The sequence below is a fragment of the Sus scrofa genome, chromosome 13, assembly GCF_000003025.6.
Source record: "Sus scrofa isolate TJ Tabasco breed Duroc chromosome 13, Sscrofa11.1, whole genome shotgun sequence".
NCBI lineage: Eukaryota > Metazoa > Chordata > Mammalia > Artiodactyla > Suidae > Sus > Sus scrofa.
The window spans coordinates 97,126,240-97,143,221 of record NC_010455.5 but is presented as its reverse complement, the minus strand read 5'-3'; the positions used below and the strand labels follow the sequence as shown (position 1 = coordinate 97,143,221).

General features: G+C 36.0%; 1 protein-coding gene across 12 annotated transcripts in view; it reads left to right on the top strand.

Annotated features, from left to right (window-relative positions):
- Positions 1 to 16,982, top strand: part of VEPH1 (ventricular zone expressed PH domain containing 1) — a 379,885-nt gene that overhangs the window by 222,985 nt on the left and 139,918 nt on the right. For all 12 annotated transcript variants that reach the window (XM_021069710.1, XM_021069713.1, XM_021069715.1 and 9 more), the window contains one exon: positions 9,028 to 9,162. In XM_021069710.1, the coding sequence (XP_020925369.1) occupies positions 9,028 to 9,162 (135 nt within the window). The remainder of the gene's footprint in view (positions 1 to 9,027; positions 9,163 to 16,982) is intronic.

Below are 16,982 nucleotides of genomic sequence, written 5' to 3'. Positions count from 1 at the left end.
TCACATATAAATAGCCTTCTAGGGAGTTCCACTTTTGGTTCAGCAGGTTTCAAAATCAGCTAGTATCCATGAGGATGCAGGTCAGATTCTTGGCCTTGCTCAGTGGGTTAAGGATCTGGCATTGCTGTGAGCTGTGGTGTGGGTCACAGATGTAGCTCAGATCCCACATTGCTATGGCTGTAGTATAGGCCAGCAGCTGCAGCTCTGATTCAGCCCCTAGCCTGGAAACTTCCATATGCCACAAGTGTGCCTCCCTCCCCCCCAAAAAATATCCCTCCAAGACTACAGGAGTTGTTTTCCCTAAACTCCCAGAATAAGAAAAATATAAACAAAATGAAGAAGCTTAGGAACCGTTCTCAGTTAAAAGAACTGAACAATTCCCCTGAAGGAGCAAACCATGAAACAGATTCTGAAGCCTAACAGACACCAATTTCAAAAAGGAGATAGCAAAAATACTGAAGGAATTAAGAACAGATATGAACAGTAATGCAGATTACTTTAGAAGAGAACTAGAAAATATAAGGAGGGGCCATGAAAAATTAGAAAATTCATTTGCAAACATGCAGATTGAGTTAATGGCATTGAAGAACAGAATGAGTAATGCAGAGGAGCTAATAAGAGACTTGAAAGAATAATAGAAATCAGCTAATCAGGACAGCAGACAGAAAACCAAATGAAAAAATATGAAGACAGTATAAAAGATCAATGGGATAATATAAAGTAGGTCTCCAGAAGGAGATGAAAAAGAAAAGAGGATCGAAAATATACTTGAAGAAATTATGGCTGAAAACTTTCCAAATCTAAAGGAAATAGATACCAAGATACAGGAAGCACAAAGGGCCCCCCAAAAAGATGAACCAAAACAGACCCACACCAAGAAATATTATAATAAAGATGGCAAAAGTTAAAGATAAGGAGAGAGTTCTAAAGGCAGCAAGAGAAAAAAGAAGAGTGGAAGAATATATTCAAAGTTCTAAAAGGGAAAAATTTGCAGCCTAGAATACTCTACTCAGCAAGATTATCATTTAAAATAGAAAGAGAAATAAAGGTTTTTCTCCAACAAACAAAAACTAAAAGAATACAATACTAAACCCATTCTAAAAGAAATACTGAAAGCTATCCTCTAAGTAGAAAAGAAGTAAGGAGATATAGGATGGAGGAAATCACAACTGGAAATAATCACTTAATTGTGCCAGTATATGGATCTAAAAGGAGAAAAAAAGAAAACTATTTGTAAAAGCAAGGAACAGCACAAGGATAAACATGAAGATATAAAAAAGGACATCAAAATCATAAAATGTGGGGAAGGAAAGAAAATCTAGATTCTTTTTTCTTTTTATTTCTTTCTTTCTTTTTTTTTTTTTAGAATGTGTTTGAGCCTGAAAAGCAAGAAGATATAGGAAGGGGTTAAGATACTTGAAAAACAGGGCAACCACAAAACAAAACCGAACAATACATTCACAAAAACTAAAAAGAAAAGTACAAAAGCATAGAATAAAATGAGATCATCCAACCATAAAAAGAAACAGAATCAACTGGAAAACAAGGTTTAAAATGGCAATAAATACAACTTATCAATAATTACCTTAAATGTCAATAGACTGAATGCCCTAATCAAAAGACTTAGAGTGGCAGACTAGATAAAAACAGACCCTGCAATATGCTGCATACAAGAGACTTTCCTTAGGGCAAAGGACATATATAAATTGAAAATGAGGGGATGGAAAAAGATATTTCATGTGAATAGAAAAGACAGAAAAGCAGGAGTTGCAATACTCAATATGAGACAAAATAGACTTTAAAACAGGTCATAAAGAAAGATATGGATACTATTTAATGATAAAAGGATCAATTCAAGAACAGGTATTACACTTGTCAATATATAGGCCCCTAATCTAGGAGCACCCAAATACATACAACAAATACTAACAGACATAAAAGTAGAAACTGATGGGAATACATTAACAGTAGGCAATTTTAACACCACCCTCATATCAACGGAGATCCTCTCAACAGAAAATCATTAAGGCAACAGAGATCCTAAATGACACAACAGAACAGTTAGACTTAACTGACATTTTCAGGACATTGTATCCAAAAAAATCAAAATATACATTCTTTTCAAGTGCGCATAGAATATTCTCAAGGATTGACTACATATTGGAGCACAAAGCTAACCTCAACAAATTTAAGAATATATAAATTATTTCAAGCATCATCTCTGACCATAATGGCATGAAACTTAGAAACCAGAGGAAAAGAAATGAGAAAAACCTGGCTACATAGTACTAAACAACATGCTACTAAAAAACCAGCTGGTTGAGGAAATCAAAAGGGAAATTAAAAAATACCTTAAGACAAATGATAATGAAAACACAGCCATTCAAAATCTATGGGATGCTGCAAAATCAGCTCTTAGAGGGAAGTTTATAGTGATACAGACCTTCCTCAAAAAGAAAAATCTCAAATCAACAATTGAACCTACCACATAAAAGAATTGGAAAAAGAAGAACAAACAAAACCTAAAGTCATCAGGAGGAAGGAAATCACAAAGATCAGAGATGAAATCAGGAGTTCCCATCGTGCCTCAGTGGTTAACAAACCCAATTAGTATCCATGAAGACTTGGGTTCAATCCCTGGCCATGCTCAGTGGGTTGAGGATCCTGCATTGCCGTGTTGTTGTGTAGGCCAGTGGCTACAGCTCCAATTGGATCCCTAGCCTAGGAACCTCCATGTGCCATGGATGCAGTACTAACAAGACCAAAAAAAAAATCAGAGAGGAAATAAAAATACAGATAAAAAAATAGAAAAAAAAATAAAAACAAGAGCTACTTCTTTGAAAAAAGTAAACAAAATGACAAACCTCTGGCCAGACTTACCAAAAGGAGAGAGTGAACCTACATAAAAAATGAAAAAGGAGAAAGCTCAACAGATAGTACAGAAATATAAAAAACTGTAAGAGAATACTAAGAAAAGTTATATGGCAACAAATTCAACAACCTAGAAGAAATCAACAACTTTCTAGAGACATGCAGCCTGCCAAAACTGAATCAAGAAGAAATAGATCATTTGAACAGACTGATCACTAGAAATGAAATTGTACAGGTAACAAAAATACTCCCTACAAAAAAAGTCCAGGACCAGATGGCTTCAAAGGAAAATCCTACCAACAGTACAATGAAGAACTTATACACTTTTTAAACTTTTCCAAAAGGTCAGAGAAGTAGGAACATATCCAAAGACATTCTCTGAAGCCACTATCACCCTAATACCAAACCAGACAAATATACTACCAAAAAATTAAATTATCAGACAATATCCTTGATGAATATAGATGCAAAAATTCTCAACAAAATTTTAGCCAACGGAATCCAACAACATATTAAAAAAAGTCATACACCATGACCAAGTATGATTGATCCCAAGTTCACAAGGATGGTTCAATATAGGCAAATCTATCAGTGTCATGGACCAAATTAACAAAAGAAAACTCAGAAATTGCATGATCATTTCAATAGATGCAGACAAAGAATTTGACAAAATCTAACATCCATTCATGATTTAAAAAAGCTCTGACCAAAATTGGTATAGAGGGAACATACCTCAACAAAATGAAAGCCATTTATGACAAACCCACAGCCAATATAATACACAATGGAGAAAAGTCGAAAGCCTTCCCTCTAAAATCTGGAACAAGAATGCCCATGCTCACCGTTTTTATTCAACATAGTATTGGAAGTCCTAGACACAGCAGTCAGATAAAAGAAATAAAAGTATCCAAATTGGAAGAGAAGAGGTAAAATTGTCACTCTATGCAGATAACATAATAATTTACATAGGAAACCCTAAGGACTCCACACAAAAACTGTTCTAACTGATCAAGGAATTCAGCAAAGTAGCAGGATACAAGGTTAGCATTCAGAAATTAGTTGCATTTCTGTATACTAACAATGAAATATTAGAAAAAGAATATAGAAAAAATAATACCTTTTAAAAATTGCACCCCCTAAAATTAAGTACCTAGGAATAAACCTGACCAAGGAGGTGAAAGACTATATGCTGAGAACTATAAAACATTAATCACAGAAATTAAAGAGGATTCAAAGAAATGAAAAGATATCCCATGCTTCTGGATTGGAAGAATGAATACCATTAAAATGGCCATACTACCCAAAGTAATCTACAGAGTTAATGCAATCCCTATAAAGTTACCCATGACATTTTTCACACAACTAGAACAAACAATCCAAACATTTATATGGAACCATAAAAGACCCAGAATTGCCAAAGCAGTCCTCAGGGGGAAAAAAAAAAGAACAAGCAGGAGGCATAACTCTCCCAGACTTCAGACAATATTACAAAGCTACAGTAATCAAGACAGTATGATACTGGTACCAAAACAGACATGCAGACCAATGGGACAGAATTGAGAACCCAGAAATAAACCCAGACACCTATGGTCAATTAATCTTCCACAGAGGAGGCAAGAATATGAAATGGGAACAAGCCAATCTTTTCAGCAGGTGGTGCTGGGAAAAGTAGACAGCCGCATATAAATCAGTGAAACTAGAAAACACCTTCACACCATGCACAAAAATAAACTTGAAATGGCTTAAAAGACTTAAATGTAATACAAGACACCATCAAACTCCTACAAGAGAATATAGGCAAAATATTCTCTGACATCAACCATACAAATGTTTTCTAAGGTCAGTCTCCCAAGCCATAAGAATAAAAGCAAAAATAAATCAATGGGACCTAATCAAATTTACAAGTTTTTGCACAGCAAAGGAAACCATAAAAAAAAAACAAACACCACAAGCTAGGGAATGGAAAAAAATAGTTGCAAACTGTACAGCTGACAGGGCTTAATCTCCAAAATATACAAACAACTTATACAACTCAACAGCAAAACAACAACCCAATTTAAAAATGGGCAGAAGAGCTGAATAGACATTTCTCCAAAGAAGGCGTATGGATGGCAAACAGGCACATGAGAAACTGCTCACATCACTAATTATTAGAGAAACTCAAATCAAAACTACAATGAGGTACCACCTCACACCAGTTACAATGGCCATCTTTAATAAGACTACAAATAACAAATGCTGGAGAGGGTGTGGAGAAAAGGGAACCCTCCTACACTGTTGATGGGAATGTAAATTGGTACAACCACTATAGAAAACAGTTTGGGGGTACCTCAGAAAACTAAATGTAGAAATACCATATGACCCAACACTCCCACTTCTGGGCATATATCTGGACATAATTTCATTCAAAAAGATACATGTACCCCCTATGTTCATTGCAGCACTAGTCACAATAGCCAAGACATGGAAACAACCTAAATGTTCATCAACAGTTGATTGGATTAAGAAGATGTGGTATATATACACAATGGAATATTACTCAGCCATAGAAAAGAACAAAATAATGCCATTTGCAGCAACATGGATGGAACCAGAGATTCTTCTACTAAGTGAAGTCAGAAAGAGAAAGACATACCGTATGATATCATTTATATATGGAATCTAAAATATGGCACAGATGAACCTCTTTACAGAACAGAAAGTCTCACAATCATGACAGGTAGACTTGTTTTTGCCAAGGGGGAGGGAGAAGAAGTGTGATGAACTGGGAGTTTAGGGTTAATAGATGCAAACTATTGTATTTTGAATGGATAAGCAATGAGGTCCTGATGTATAGCACAGGGAACTATATCCAATCACTTATTACAGAACACATTGAAAGATAATGTGAGAAGAAGAGTGTTCATGTATGTATGACTGAGTCACTTTGCTGTACAGCAGAAATGGACACAACATAGTAAGTCAACTATAATAAAAATTAAAAAAAAAAAAGAAAATCGAAGGACAGAGTTAAGACTACCCGACTCCTAACCTAGTGATCTTTTTACTGTTACGTGTGTATTAGAAAACAAAGTAGGGGTTTTGTTAGGAGCAGGGAAGCTGGAGGCGGAGAAAACAGTATGCAAATGTTATAAGATGGTTAAAATTTAGGCCATGTGATAATACAGCTTATTTACTTCTGTTAATAAAATGTCTATAATGGCCTCTAAAAAAGTCATAAACCAGATAGTTACCTTTCCTTATAAATACAAGGTAGGCTTATAAAGAAAAAAAAGGAGTTCCTGTCATGGCGCGGTGGAAACAAATCCAACTAGGAACCATGAGGTTGAAGGTTCGATCCCTGGCCTCCCTCAGTGGGTTAAAGATCCAGCGTTGCCTTGAGCTGTGGTATAGGATGAAGATGCAGCTCAGATCTGGTGTGGCTGTGGCGCAGGCCGGCGGCTGCAGCTCTGATACAACCCCTATCCTGGGAACCTCTATATGTCATGGGTGCAGCCCTAAAAAGACAAAAAGATTTAAAAAAAAAGAATTTTAATGCTGAATATGTCATAGTTATAAAGTGGAACTATAATAATTAAAAAAGGAAAGAGACAACATGCACCAAGGATGCCATCTTTTTCTATATTAAGTCTCAAGAACACTTAATCATAATTCATAAAGAATAACTCACATTTTTATATGAATCAAATTGTAGATGAATATTAAAAAAACAGCATTGATTTTCTTTTCTTGAAAGAATGACCTTATTTTTCTTCTGGTTTACTAATATTTTTCATCAGTGATTTTGTGATTGATTTCATCTCTTGCTTTGTTGTTAATAATTGTCAGTTTTCTGAAAACAAACCAAGAAAAACTTGATTTTGTTTTTGGCCCTTCACTCTGATTTTATTGACTTAGTCTGATTCTTTTTCTTTCTCTTTGAGCAAAATAAAAAAACATCTGTTTATATACCCTTCTTTTTTGTTCTTTTTACTATAACATTTCCTTTCTTTTTCAACACCTTCGATATTGTGTTATCTGGGTGAAGCCTGACTTTGGGGTAAAAAATAAACCAAATCTTTAACCTGATAGCTACAAATACAGAACTAGCCTTGTATGCTGGGCCAGACTCTTTCCCTTCTCTGTCAATTTACACACTCATGGAGTTCTCAGATTAACAGATTCCAGTCTAAATGGTCCTCTTTGGAATGATGATTAATTTAATCAGGCACTGCCCTTCCATAAGTGAAAAATCATATACTGTATATGTTTCCAATAATAATCAAGAAATTCCCAGATGTGTTCACATTTTGGATTTCGCAATCAATCTGTTACTGTCTCGGAGTCTCCTTCATGGCTCAGTGGTTAATAACCCGACTAGGATCCGTCCCTGGCCTTGCTCAGTGAGTTAAGGATCTGGCATTGCCATGAGCTGTGGTGTAGGTAGGAGATGCAGCTCGGATCTTATGTTGCTGTGGCTGTGGTGTAGATCAGCAGCTGTAGCTCTGATTAGACCCCTAGGCTGGGAACTTCCATGTGCCACAGATGCAGCCCTAAAAAGCAAAAATATAAGTCATATATATTATGTATCAATTATATATACATATATACTCTGTTAAAATCTGTGGACAATTTAGGGTTTTAGATTCCCCCACCTTTCCCCACTCAGTACAAGAAACAGCTCATCTTGCGGTTAACCGTAACATTTTTCTGGGAAAAAAAATGTTAATTTTCACTTACTAAATGGAAACTTTGTACACACAGACCACCTAGAGATTCTCATAGATCTGTTTGGACAGTTATTGACATGGAAATTGGACTTTTTTTTTTTCTTTTTATGACTACACCTGTGACATATGGAAGTTACCTGGTTAGGGGTAGAATTGGAGCTCCAGGAGCTTTAGCTGAGGGCTGCAGCATAGCCACAGCAACACCAGATCTGAGCCGCATCTGTGACCTGCACCACAGCTTATGGAAATCCTGGATCCTGAACACACTGAGTGAGGCCAGGGATCAAACCCACATCCTCACAGAGATTGTGTCAGGTTCTTAACTTGCTGAGCCACAACAGGAACTCTGAAAATTGAATTTTATAGGCCAATATCATTATTTTATTATGCCTCACACATAAAGGATAATATATATATTTTATATATAACTAAATATACATATGTAATTTTATGCCCTTTATGTTCTATGTTTTTATAAAATTGTTCCCCTGAATTGAAATATTTCTCACATTCTTAGGTATAACATCACAATATGAAATGACTACAGTTTAAATCTTCCTTTGAAAATTTTATTCTCATTGACTTGAATGAAATATATGTAAACGCCAGTTTGGGTTTTGTTTTGTTTTTTTTGTTTCTCTAGGGCCACACCCACGGCATATGAAGGTTCCCAGGCTAGGGGTCTAATTGGAGCTGTAGCCACAGGCCTACACCAGAGCTACAGCAATGCGGAATCCGAGCTGCATCTTCAACCTACATCACAGCTCATGGCAACACCAGATCCTTAACTCACTGAGTGAGGCCAGGGGTGGAACCCGCAACCTCATGGTTCCTAGTCATATTTGTTAACCACTGAGCCACGATTGAAACTCCAATGCCACTTTTTTATATACAGCAATCTTACTGTCCAAAACTCAGAATATCTTAACACTCTAATGATATTCACTCATTTTATACATTTTAGGATTAAAAGTGGTTTTGTTTCCCCAACACCAACTCACACTGTTTATATTCAAGCAGTTGAATACTGGACTTTTGTTTATTTAACATCTATTCTTCATGATTTGCTCTGTATAAAAACTTGATATTTGTACTCCTGTTTTAACTGTATACCTTAATTCTCAGATCTTTGAAAAATAAATATGGATATTTAACCATTTTTCAATTAAGCAACATGCTTGAGAAATGATTAAACATTTATTTATATTTATAGAATTCAGTATCAACCATCTTGAAAATCCTATTTGATAAGTTGAATTTTCTGTTAAAAAATAAAAAGCAGGAAATGTATCATATGTTTGGTCTTCAAGATTGATTTCTCTGTTGCATTAGTTAAATTTAATCCATGTTATGGTTCAAACCAAACCTAATAGTGCTTTGCAGCCAGTCAAACAATGTTGTTGGGACAGGAGATAGAATGTTCCATTTCTCATTAATGCCCTTCCAGAGCCTGTTTCCTGAGCCCCTGTCCATACAGAGTCGTTCTGTGCAATTCCTCAGAGCTCTGTGGGAGAAGACCCAGGCCGAAGGTGCTCACAGCTTTGAAACAGCCATGATGGAGTCCACTTTCCCTCAGCAGAAGGTAAATGCTTCTTTCTTTGGACAAGTTATTTTAAATCAAGATTCGAGGTTAGTTTAAAATAGTTTGCCTATTCTTAATAGTTCAACTTTTCCCTTCTTTCTTTTTCTGTCTGTTGTTATTATCTAAAACCACTAAGTAATGATTTTCATATCATGGACTCAAGATCTAGAGATATCAGTAGACAAGGTTGCTGCCCTTTGAGGCCCACAGGTTGACATAACACAGCCCACTCAGATCCACGCAAAAACTACCTACATTGTATGAAACAGAAAGCATTTTACGAAAGAAGACAGACAGCTCTAGGACTGAAAAGGAAAGCGTGTCAAGGAATTAGGCTCTAGCGCCTTTGATGTTTTCCACTTCTTCCCTACATACCTTCTCTCATTGCTTTGTCCTCTATAGTCACCACAAAGCAAAAAAATGAACATAAGGTGAACAGGAAGAGAGAGAGCATGGTGAGGGTGAGAGAGAGCTCTGTTGAGGCAGGCAAGGATGGTTTGAGACAGAACATCGTAGGAGTGTGAAAACAGTGGCTTCTCTCTCAGGACGCAGTTGACTGAACTCTCCTGAGCAGGCCTTCAAACTGAGAAAGAATCAGAATGTGAAACTACACCCAACCAGTCAATAGGGTGAAACTGGAATAGGACATCCACTGAGATGGTAAGATCTACATGTGAGAAGAGTCACAGGCCTGGGCATGAAGTGAATGATTAGAGGAAGCCTGGCTGGAAATAGGAAGACTACTAGGGAAGCTATTACTCTAGTCACTTAGGAAAGGAAGGCCTGAACTAAAGTTGGAATTTATATGAAGAGGATGGATTCGAAAATGATGAAAGAAACAGAATCAACAGGACTTGATACCTGATAAGGAAAATGGAAGAACCAAGGATGATTGCAGGTACATCGCATGGCCAAGTGGATGATAGCACCATCTTGAAAAAGACCATAAATGAAGCTGATGTGGAGGAGGAAGATAAATTTTTCTGGTTTACATGTTTCGAATGTGGGTTGTTTGTATTGATAACTAGGTGGTGATAGTGGTTGAGATGCCAGTGTGGACCTCAGGAAGAAGGCCATGATGAGAGATATGGATTTGGGAGTCAAAGGTAGCACCAGATATCATGACAGGAGATTGGATCACTCAGAGAGAATATGTATAATGGGAATAGAGAATGGTCTTTGATCTCTCTTTAGATTTTTTCAGCTTCTCTCTAAGCCCTTCACATACTCAAAGATCCTTATTATCCCTACTTTGCCTTCAAGAAAGCCCAGTAATACGCATTGGATGCTTACTCAGCAAACCAGAAATTCTGAGAATATATGCTTGTGGTATTTGTCCTTGTTTTACTATTGAGAAGGGGGACAAACATACTAATATTAAATAAACTTAAGGTACAAACAACTAGCAAATTAATCAAACATTGTTATATTGTGAAACAAACATAATACCTCAAATGTGCTGAAAGAGCGTAAAAAGATGAAAAATGGGTGTGCTTAATCAGAAGTAGTTATAATGGTCTGTAAGACACTGAAGCAACAGCCAGCTATTGCATCACTATTTCTTGGCTTTGGTTTAAGAATTAGACATGCAGTATTAAAAATAAATTCCATTCTTGCATAAATGCAAAGTAGAATTGAATTCTTTGTATATTTCATTCAAATTTTGAACTGTTGCATCATGTTTAAAGACCGTGCCTCATATTCTTATAAATGTTTCATCGTGAACTATATTTTAACTAGAGAGATCCAGTAAATTAAAACTTGGCAGGCTGCATCAAGCCCTAAGAGACTGAAAAAAACTTGGAAAACCAATTTTGTGCATGCTCCCAAGCATACTTATTCATATTTCTTCTATTTCATACCAGTAAATATTCCTCAAGGGAAAAACTATCTGCAGGCCAAAATGTTTCAGAAATTTTTTAAATTTTATCATTTGGTTTATTCATAAGTAATAGAAAAAACGTTAATGTCTGGAATGTACATTATGTGGCAAAGTTTATCAGCTTGAGTATTTCTCAATAAAATTGATTTTCTACTATCTATTTTATGAAGTGTTTTTCCCATTAAATTCAAAAGAGCTATGAGAACAGTCCAAAGTCTGCTCTGTTTTCATCATATGTGCCAGTAGGTACATACACTAGTGATCCGAAAATAATGGACATGAGATTATCTGTTGCTCTGATAGAATTAACACTGCAGCCAACTGGATCCAGGTATACAAAGAAGGAAGAAATTTCTGAGAAAATGCCTAGGTGTCTAGAATATAATGCTTTCAAGAGTTTATTATGGAGAATTCTTTTTAATAGAATCTTAGAATTTTAGACCTGAAAATCAACAGTAAGATAACTATTAAGGAGTTCTTGTCGTGGCACACCAGAAGCGAATCTGAATAGCAACCTGAACTAAAGTTGGTTGCGAGTTCAACCCCTGGCCTTGCTCAGTGGATTATGGATCCAGCGTTGCCATGACCTGTGGTGTAGGTCGCAGACATGGCTCAGATCTGGGTCGCTGTGGCTGTGGTGTAGGCTGGTGGCTACAGCCCCAATTAGACCCCTAGCCTGGGAACCTCCATATGCCACGGGTGCGGCCCTAAAAGGACAAAAAGACAAAAAAAAAAAAAAGTTAACTATTAAAAAGAGCTTCCTTGCCTGCACATTTGCATCTCTTACAAGCATCCTACATTTGCATCTCTTACAAGCGTCCTATCCTAATAAATCTGTTTATTGCCTATCAAAAAAAATAACTATTAAATTACAGGAGTTCCCGTCGTGGCGCAGTGGTTAACGAATCCGACTAGGAACCATGAGGTTGCGGGTTCGGTCCCTGCCCTTGCTCAGTGGGTTAACGATCCGGCGTTGCCGTGAGCTGTGGTGTAGGTTGCAGACGCGGCTCGGATCCCGCGTTGCTGTGGCTCTGGCGTAGGCCAGTGGCTACAGCTCCGATTCAACCCCTAGCCTGGGAACCTCCATATGCCGCGGGAGCGGCCCAAGAAATAGCAACAACAACAACAACAACAAAAGACAAAAAAAAAAAGACAAAAAAAAAATTACAAACTGCTTGAGGGCAAGGATTGCGCTATGTTTACCAGGGCCACACAGTGCCTAGCACATGGTAGACTCTAAAGAAATAATGGGTACCAATTGAATAAATCAAAAAAATTCTGTCATTTTCCAAATGTTAAAATTGGACACACAGTGACCTGTTGAAAGTCACATATCTATTCAGTGCCATAGCTAAAGCATGAGCATACACCATGGTAACATCAGGGATGTCACCAATACATCTGGGTCTTCTCTACTCTGGGTTTATATTACAATTCCCTCTCTTTTGAAGTAAGCCTTGGCCACATGACTTGCTTCAGCCAATGATATATGAGAAGAGATATGCATCACTCTAGATGGATGCTTTTAAAAAAGCCAGTGTGTGGTTCTCCATCTTCCTTCTCTTCCCCCACCAGGGGGATTGTAGAAGCAAATGTTGATCTTGAGTTGCCAAAAGGTGGACACAGCCTGGAACGCCAAACGACCACACGGAAGACTGTTGCTCTGGAGAGCCACCCAGACCTACCACACACTTTGCATGAAGAAGAAACAATCCTTTGTTTTGTTTAAGACAAAACTTTCGGTGTTAGTTATGGGAGCATAACCTACCTATCTTGACTACCGACCTTAATTTTAAATAGTGTTAAAGACATTTTTTAAAAACCTGAATTAATGGAAAGATACTCACTTCTCATAGATAACATTACACAAATGGAATTTTCTCTCAAATTATGAATACAACTTTATTTCTAGATATAATAGCAGCAGAATGTCTTTATGGAGTTTGAAGAACTGATCCTAAATTTGAGAATAACCAAAACAGTTCTGAAAAAGAACAGAGAGCAGATCATTTTTCTACAAGGAACTGAAAACATATTCTTTTTTTTTTCTTAAGTTGTATATTTTATTTATTTTTTTATTTTCCCACTGTACAGCAAGGGGATCAAGTTATCCTTACATGTATACATTACAATTACATTTTTTTCCCCACCCTTTCTTCTGTTGCAACATGAGTATCTAGACAAAGTTCTCAATGCTATTCAGCAGGATCTCCTTGTAAATCTATTCTAAGTTGTGTCTGATAAGCCCAAGCTCCCGGTCCCTCCCACTCCCTCCCCCTCCCATCAGGCAGCCACAAGTCTCTTCTCCAAGTCCATGATTTTCTTTTCTGAGGAGATGTTCATTTGTGCTGGATATTAGATTCCAGTTATAAGTGATATCATATGGTATTTATCTTTCTCTTTCTGGCTCATTTCACTCAGTATGAGAGTCTCTAGTTCCATCCATGTTGCTGCAAATGGCATGATGTCATTCTTTTTTATGGCTGAGTAGTATTCCATTGTGTATATATACCACTTCTTCCGAATCCAATCATCTGTCAATGGACATTTGGGTTGTTTCCACGTCCTGGCTATTGTGAATAGTGCTACAATGAACATGCGGGTGCATGTGTCTCTTTTAAGCTGAGTTTTGTCCGGATAGATGCCCAAGAGTGGGATTGCGGGGTCATATGGAAGTTCTATGTATAGATTTCTAAGGTATCTCCAAACTATTCTCCATAGTGGCTGTACCAGTTTACATTCCCACCAGCAGTGCAGGAGGGTTCCCTTTTCTCCCCACCCCCTCCAGCACTTGTAAAAAAAATACCTTGAAGCAAATGATAATGAAGACACAACCTCTCAAAATCTATGGGATGCTGCAAAAGCAGTGCTCAGAGGGAAATTTATAGAAATACAGACCTTTCTCAAAAAAGAAGAAAGATCCCAAATTGACAACTTAACCCTCCACCTAAACGAACTAAAAAAGGAAGAACAAAAAAGACCTAAAATCAGCAGAAGGAAGGAAATAATAAAGATCAAAGAAAAAATCAATAAAATAGAGATTCAAAAAACAATAGAGATAATTAATAAAACCAAGAGTTGGTTCTTTGAAAAGGTAAACAAAATTGACAAACCCCTGGCCAGACTCACTAGAAAGAGGAGAGAGAGAACCCAAATAAACAAAATTATAAATGAAAAAGGAGAAATCACAACGGATACTGCAGAAATACAAAAAAACCATAAGAGAATACTATGAACAACTATATAGCAACAAGTTTGACAATCTGGAAGAAATGGGCAATTTTCTAGAATCTTGCAGCCTGCCAAAACTGAATCAAGCAGAAACAGACCAACTGAACAGACTGATCACTAGAAATGAAATTGAAAATGTCATAAAAACACTCTCTATAAATAAAAGTCCAGGACCCAGATGGCTTCACAGGCGAATTCTATCAAACATATAAAGAGGAACTGGTGCCCATCCTCCTTAAATTCTTACAAAAGGTTGAAGAAGAAGGAATACTCCCAAAGACGTTCTATGATGCCACCATCACCCTCATTCCAAAACCAGACAGAGATACCACCAAAAAGGAAAACTATCGCCCAATATCATTGATGAATATAGATGCAAAAATTCTCAACAAAATCTTAGCCAACCGAATCCAACAACATATCTGAAAACTTATTCTAAAATCACGATAAAACGAGGAGGTGATTATTGCTGCAGGGATAAATTAATAATAAGAAATAAAGAATCCAGAGATAGTTGCAAGCAGATAGAATGATAGATGATAGAATGGAGGTCACCAACTAGTGAGGAGAAAATGAAATATTTTACAAATAATGTGAGGACATGTGACTTTCCAGATTGAAAAGATAAAATTAGATCCCTCCTAGATACTATAATAAATTAACTCCAGATAGAGGTCTAAATATAATCAGTGAAGATTTACAACAATTATAAGAAAACATCAAAGATTGTCTTTATGACTCAGGATAAGAATTTGAGACATAAATGAACAGAAATCATAAAGGAAATATGAATAGATTTTACCTAGAAAGTTTGAAGTTTCTGTATGACAAAATACAACATAACAAAGTTAAAACGCAAGGACAGTCTTCTTGAAGGTATTTAAAATATGTATAACTGACCCCAAACTCTCCTACACATCAACAAGGAAGCAACAAACAACCCAAGCAAAGACTGGGCAAGAACATGAACAAAAAATTCACTGAACAAACTCAGGTGGCCAAAACACCTATGAAAAGATGTTTAGACTCACTAAAAATCATTTAAATAATTTATTCAAATTTTTTAAATGAAATACCATTTTACAGTGATCAAACTGGCAAGAATAAAAAATTGTGGCAATACAAGTCTTAGCAAAGATGTGAAATAATAAAAATGTTCATACATGACAGATGGGAATAGAACAGGCTTATCTACTTAAGAAAAAAAATATGTAGTCAATAAATAGATGCATAAATGACAACTAGCTGACAGTCAAGGTGAATGTGTAACTTTCCAGAAGTCTTAATTACATTTAGAGCTTATCAGAAAAAAACACTTAAGTATCCCCCCAACACATAATGGTTTCCCCTGTTTGGTTAATTAACGTATCCATTGCATCACCTGTTTTTCTTTCCTTCCTTTCTTCATTTCTTTCCTTCTTTCTAGGAGAACATTTAAGTAAGAAATGTCCATTTCTTTCCATAAGAATATTTTATATTGTAACTTATAAAAATGTTGTCATAGACAAGGTTTAAGACAGATTTTCCTTTACAACCTTCTTAAAAGGGCAGTCTGGCAATATCTGGTTGTATTGTGAATTCATGTACCCTATCATTCTACAATTCCAGTTCTAGATAAAACTCTCACATACTTGCAACAGGAGACATGTACAGATATTAACTGAGCATTGTTTGCACCAAAAATTCAGGAGTAATGCAAGTGTTCATCAGTATAAGATCAGAGAAAAATGTTGTGGTATAGTCATTCTCTACAGGCAATGAAAGTGAATTAATTAGACCTATGTAGTAACACGGAATAAGTCTTGAAAACATAATATTGATTATCAATAAGCAAGTTTCAAAAGTATGCTATGCATAGTATGATAGCTTGCATACATTTTTAAAACACCCTAAGCAGTATTATGCATTATTTATGGGCACATATGATAAAAATACAACTTATTTAGAAATTCGTAATGGGATTGCCTCCCAATTCATAATGGGATTGCCTTTGGATAAGGAGAAAGGAAGGAGGGAAAATGTAACTTGGAAGGGAATTAAGGAGATCTCAATTTCATCTATAATTTTGCTTTTAAAAAACAGAAGAAAAATATTGGTATTTATTAAAGTTGGCCTGCAAGTTCATAGATATTTGTTACATTATCCTTTGTACATGCTTTTCTTTCCTTTTTTAAAAAAATTAAACTTATAAATAATGTATTGAGTAGAAAATTGATATATCCGATGACATAAAAACGTTAAGTTTAAAAAACAAAACCTATACAAAACTCAAAAATATGTGTAACAAGTATGAAAAACAGGTTTAATGTCCTTAAGATACTATGAGGTCATACAAATCAATAAAGTGGGCCAAAGACATGAACAAATAACTCAAAGGAGACTTTGCGTGCAGAAAAAGTATTCAGCCTCATTAGTAATCAAAATTAAAAAAATTGAAATTGAAATAACAATAATCTTTTTAATCCATTTTTTAAAAGACAGTTATCAGTGCTGACTATTGTAAGGGAGTTAGACACTTTCACACATTTCTAGTCAGAGTGTAAATTATTTCAACATTTCTAAAAAGCAATGTAGCAATGCAGGTCAAGAGTCTTAAAAATATTCATATCCTTTAACACAGTGGTTTTATTTCTAAGAATCTTTTCTAAAGAAATAAACCTGAAATGTGTACAAAACTTAATATACACCAAAAAACTATGTGTAGTAA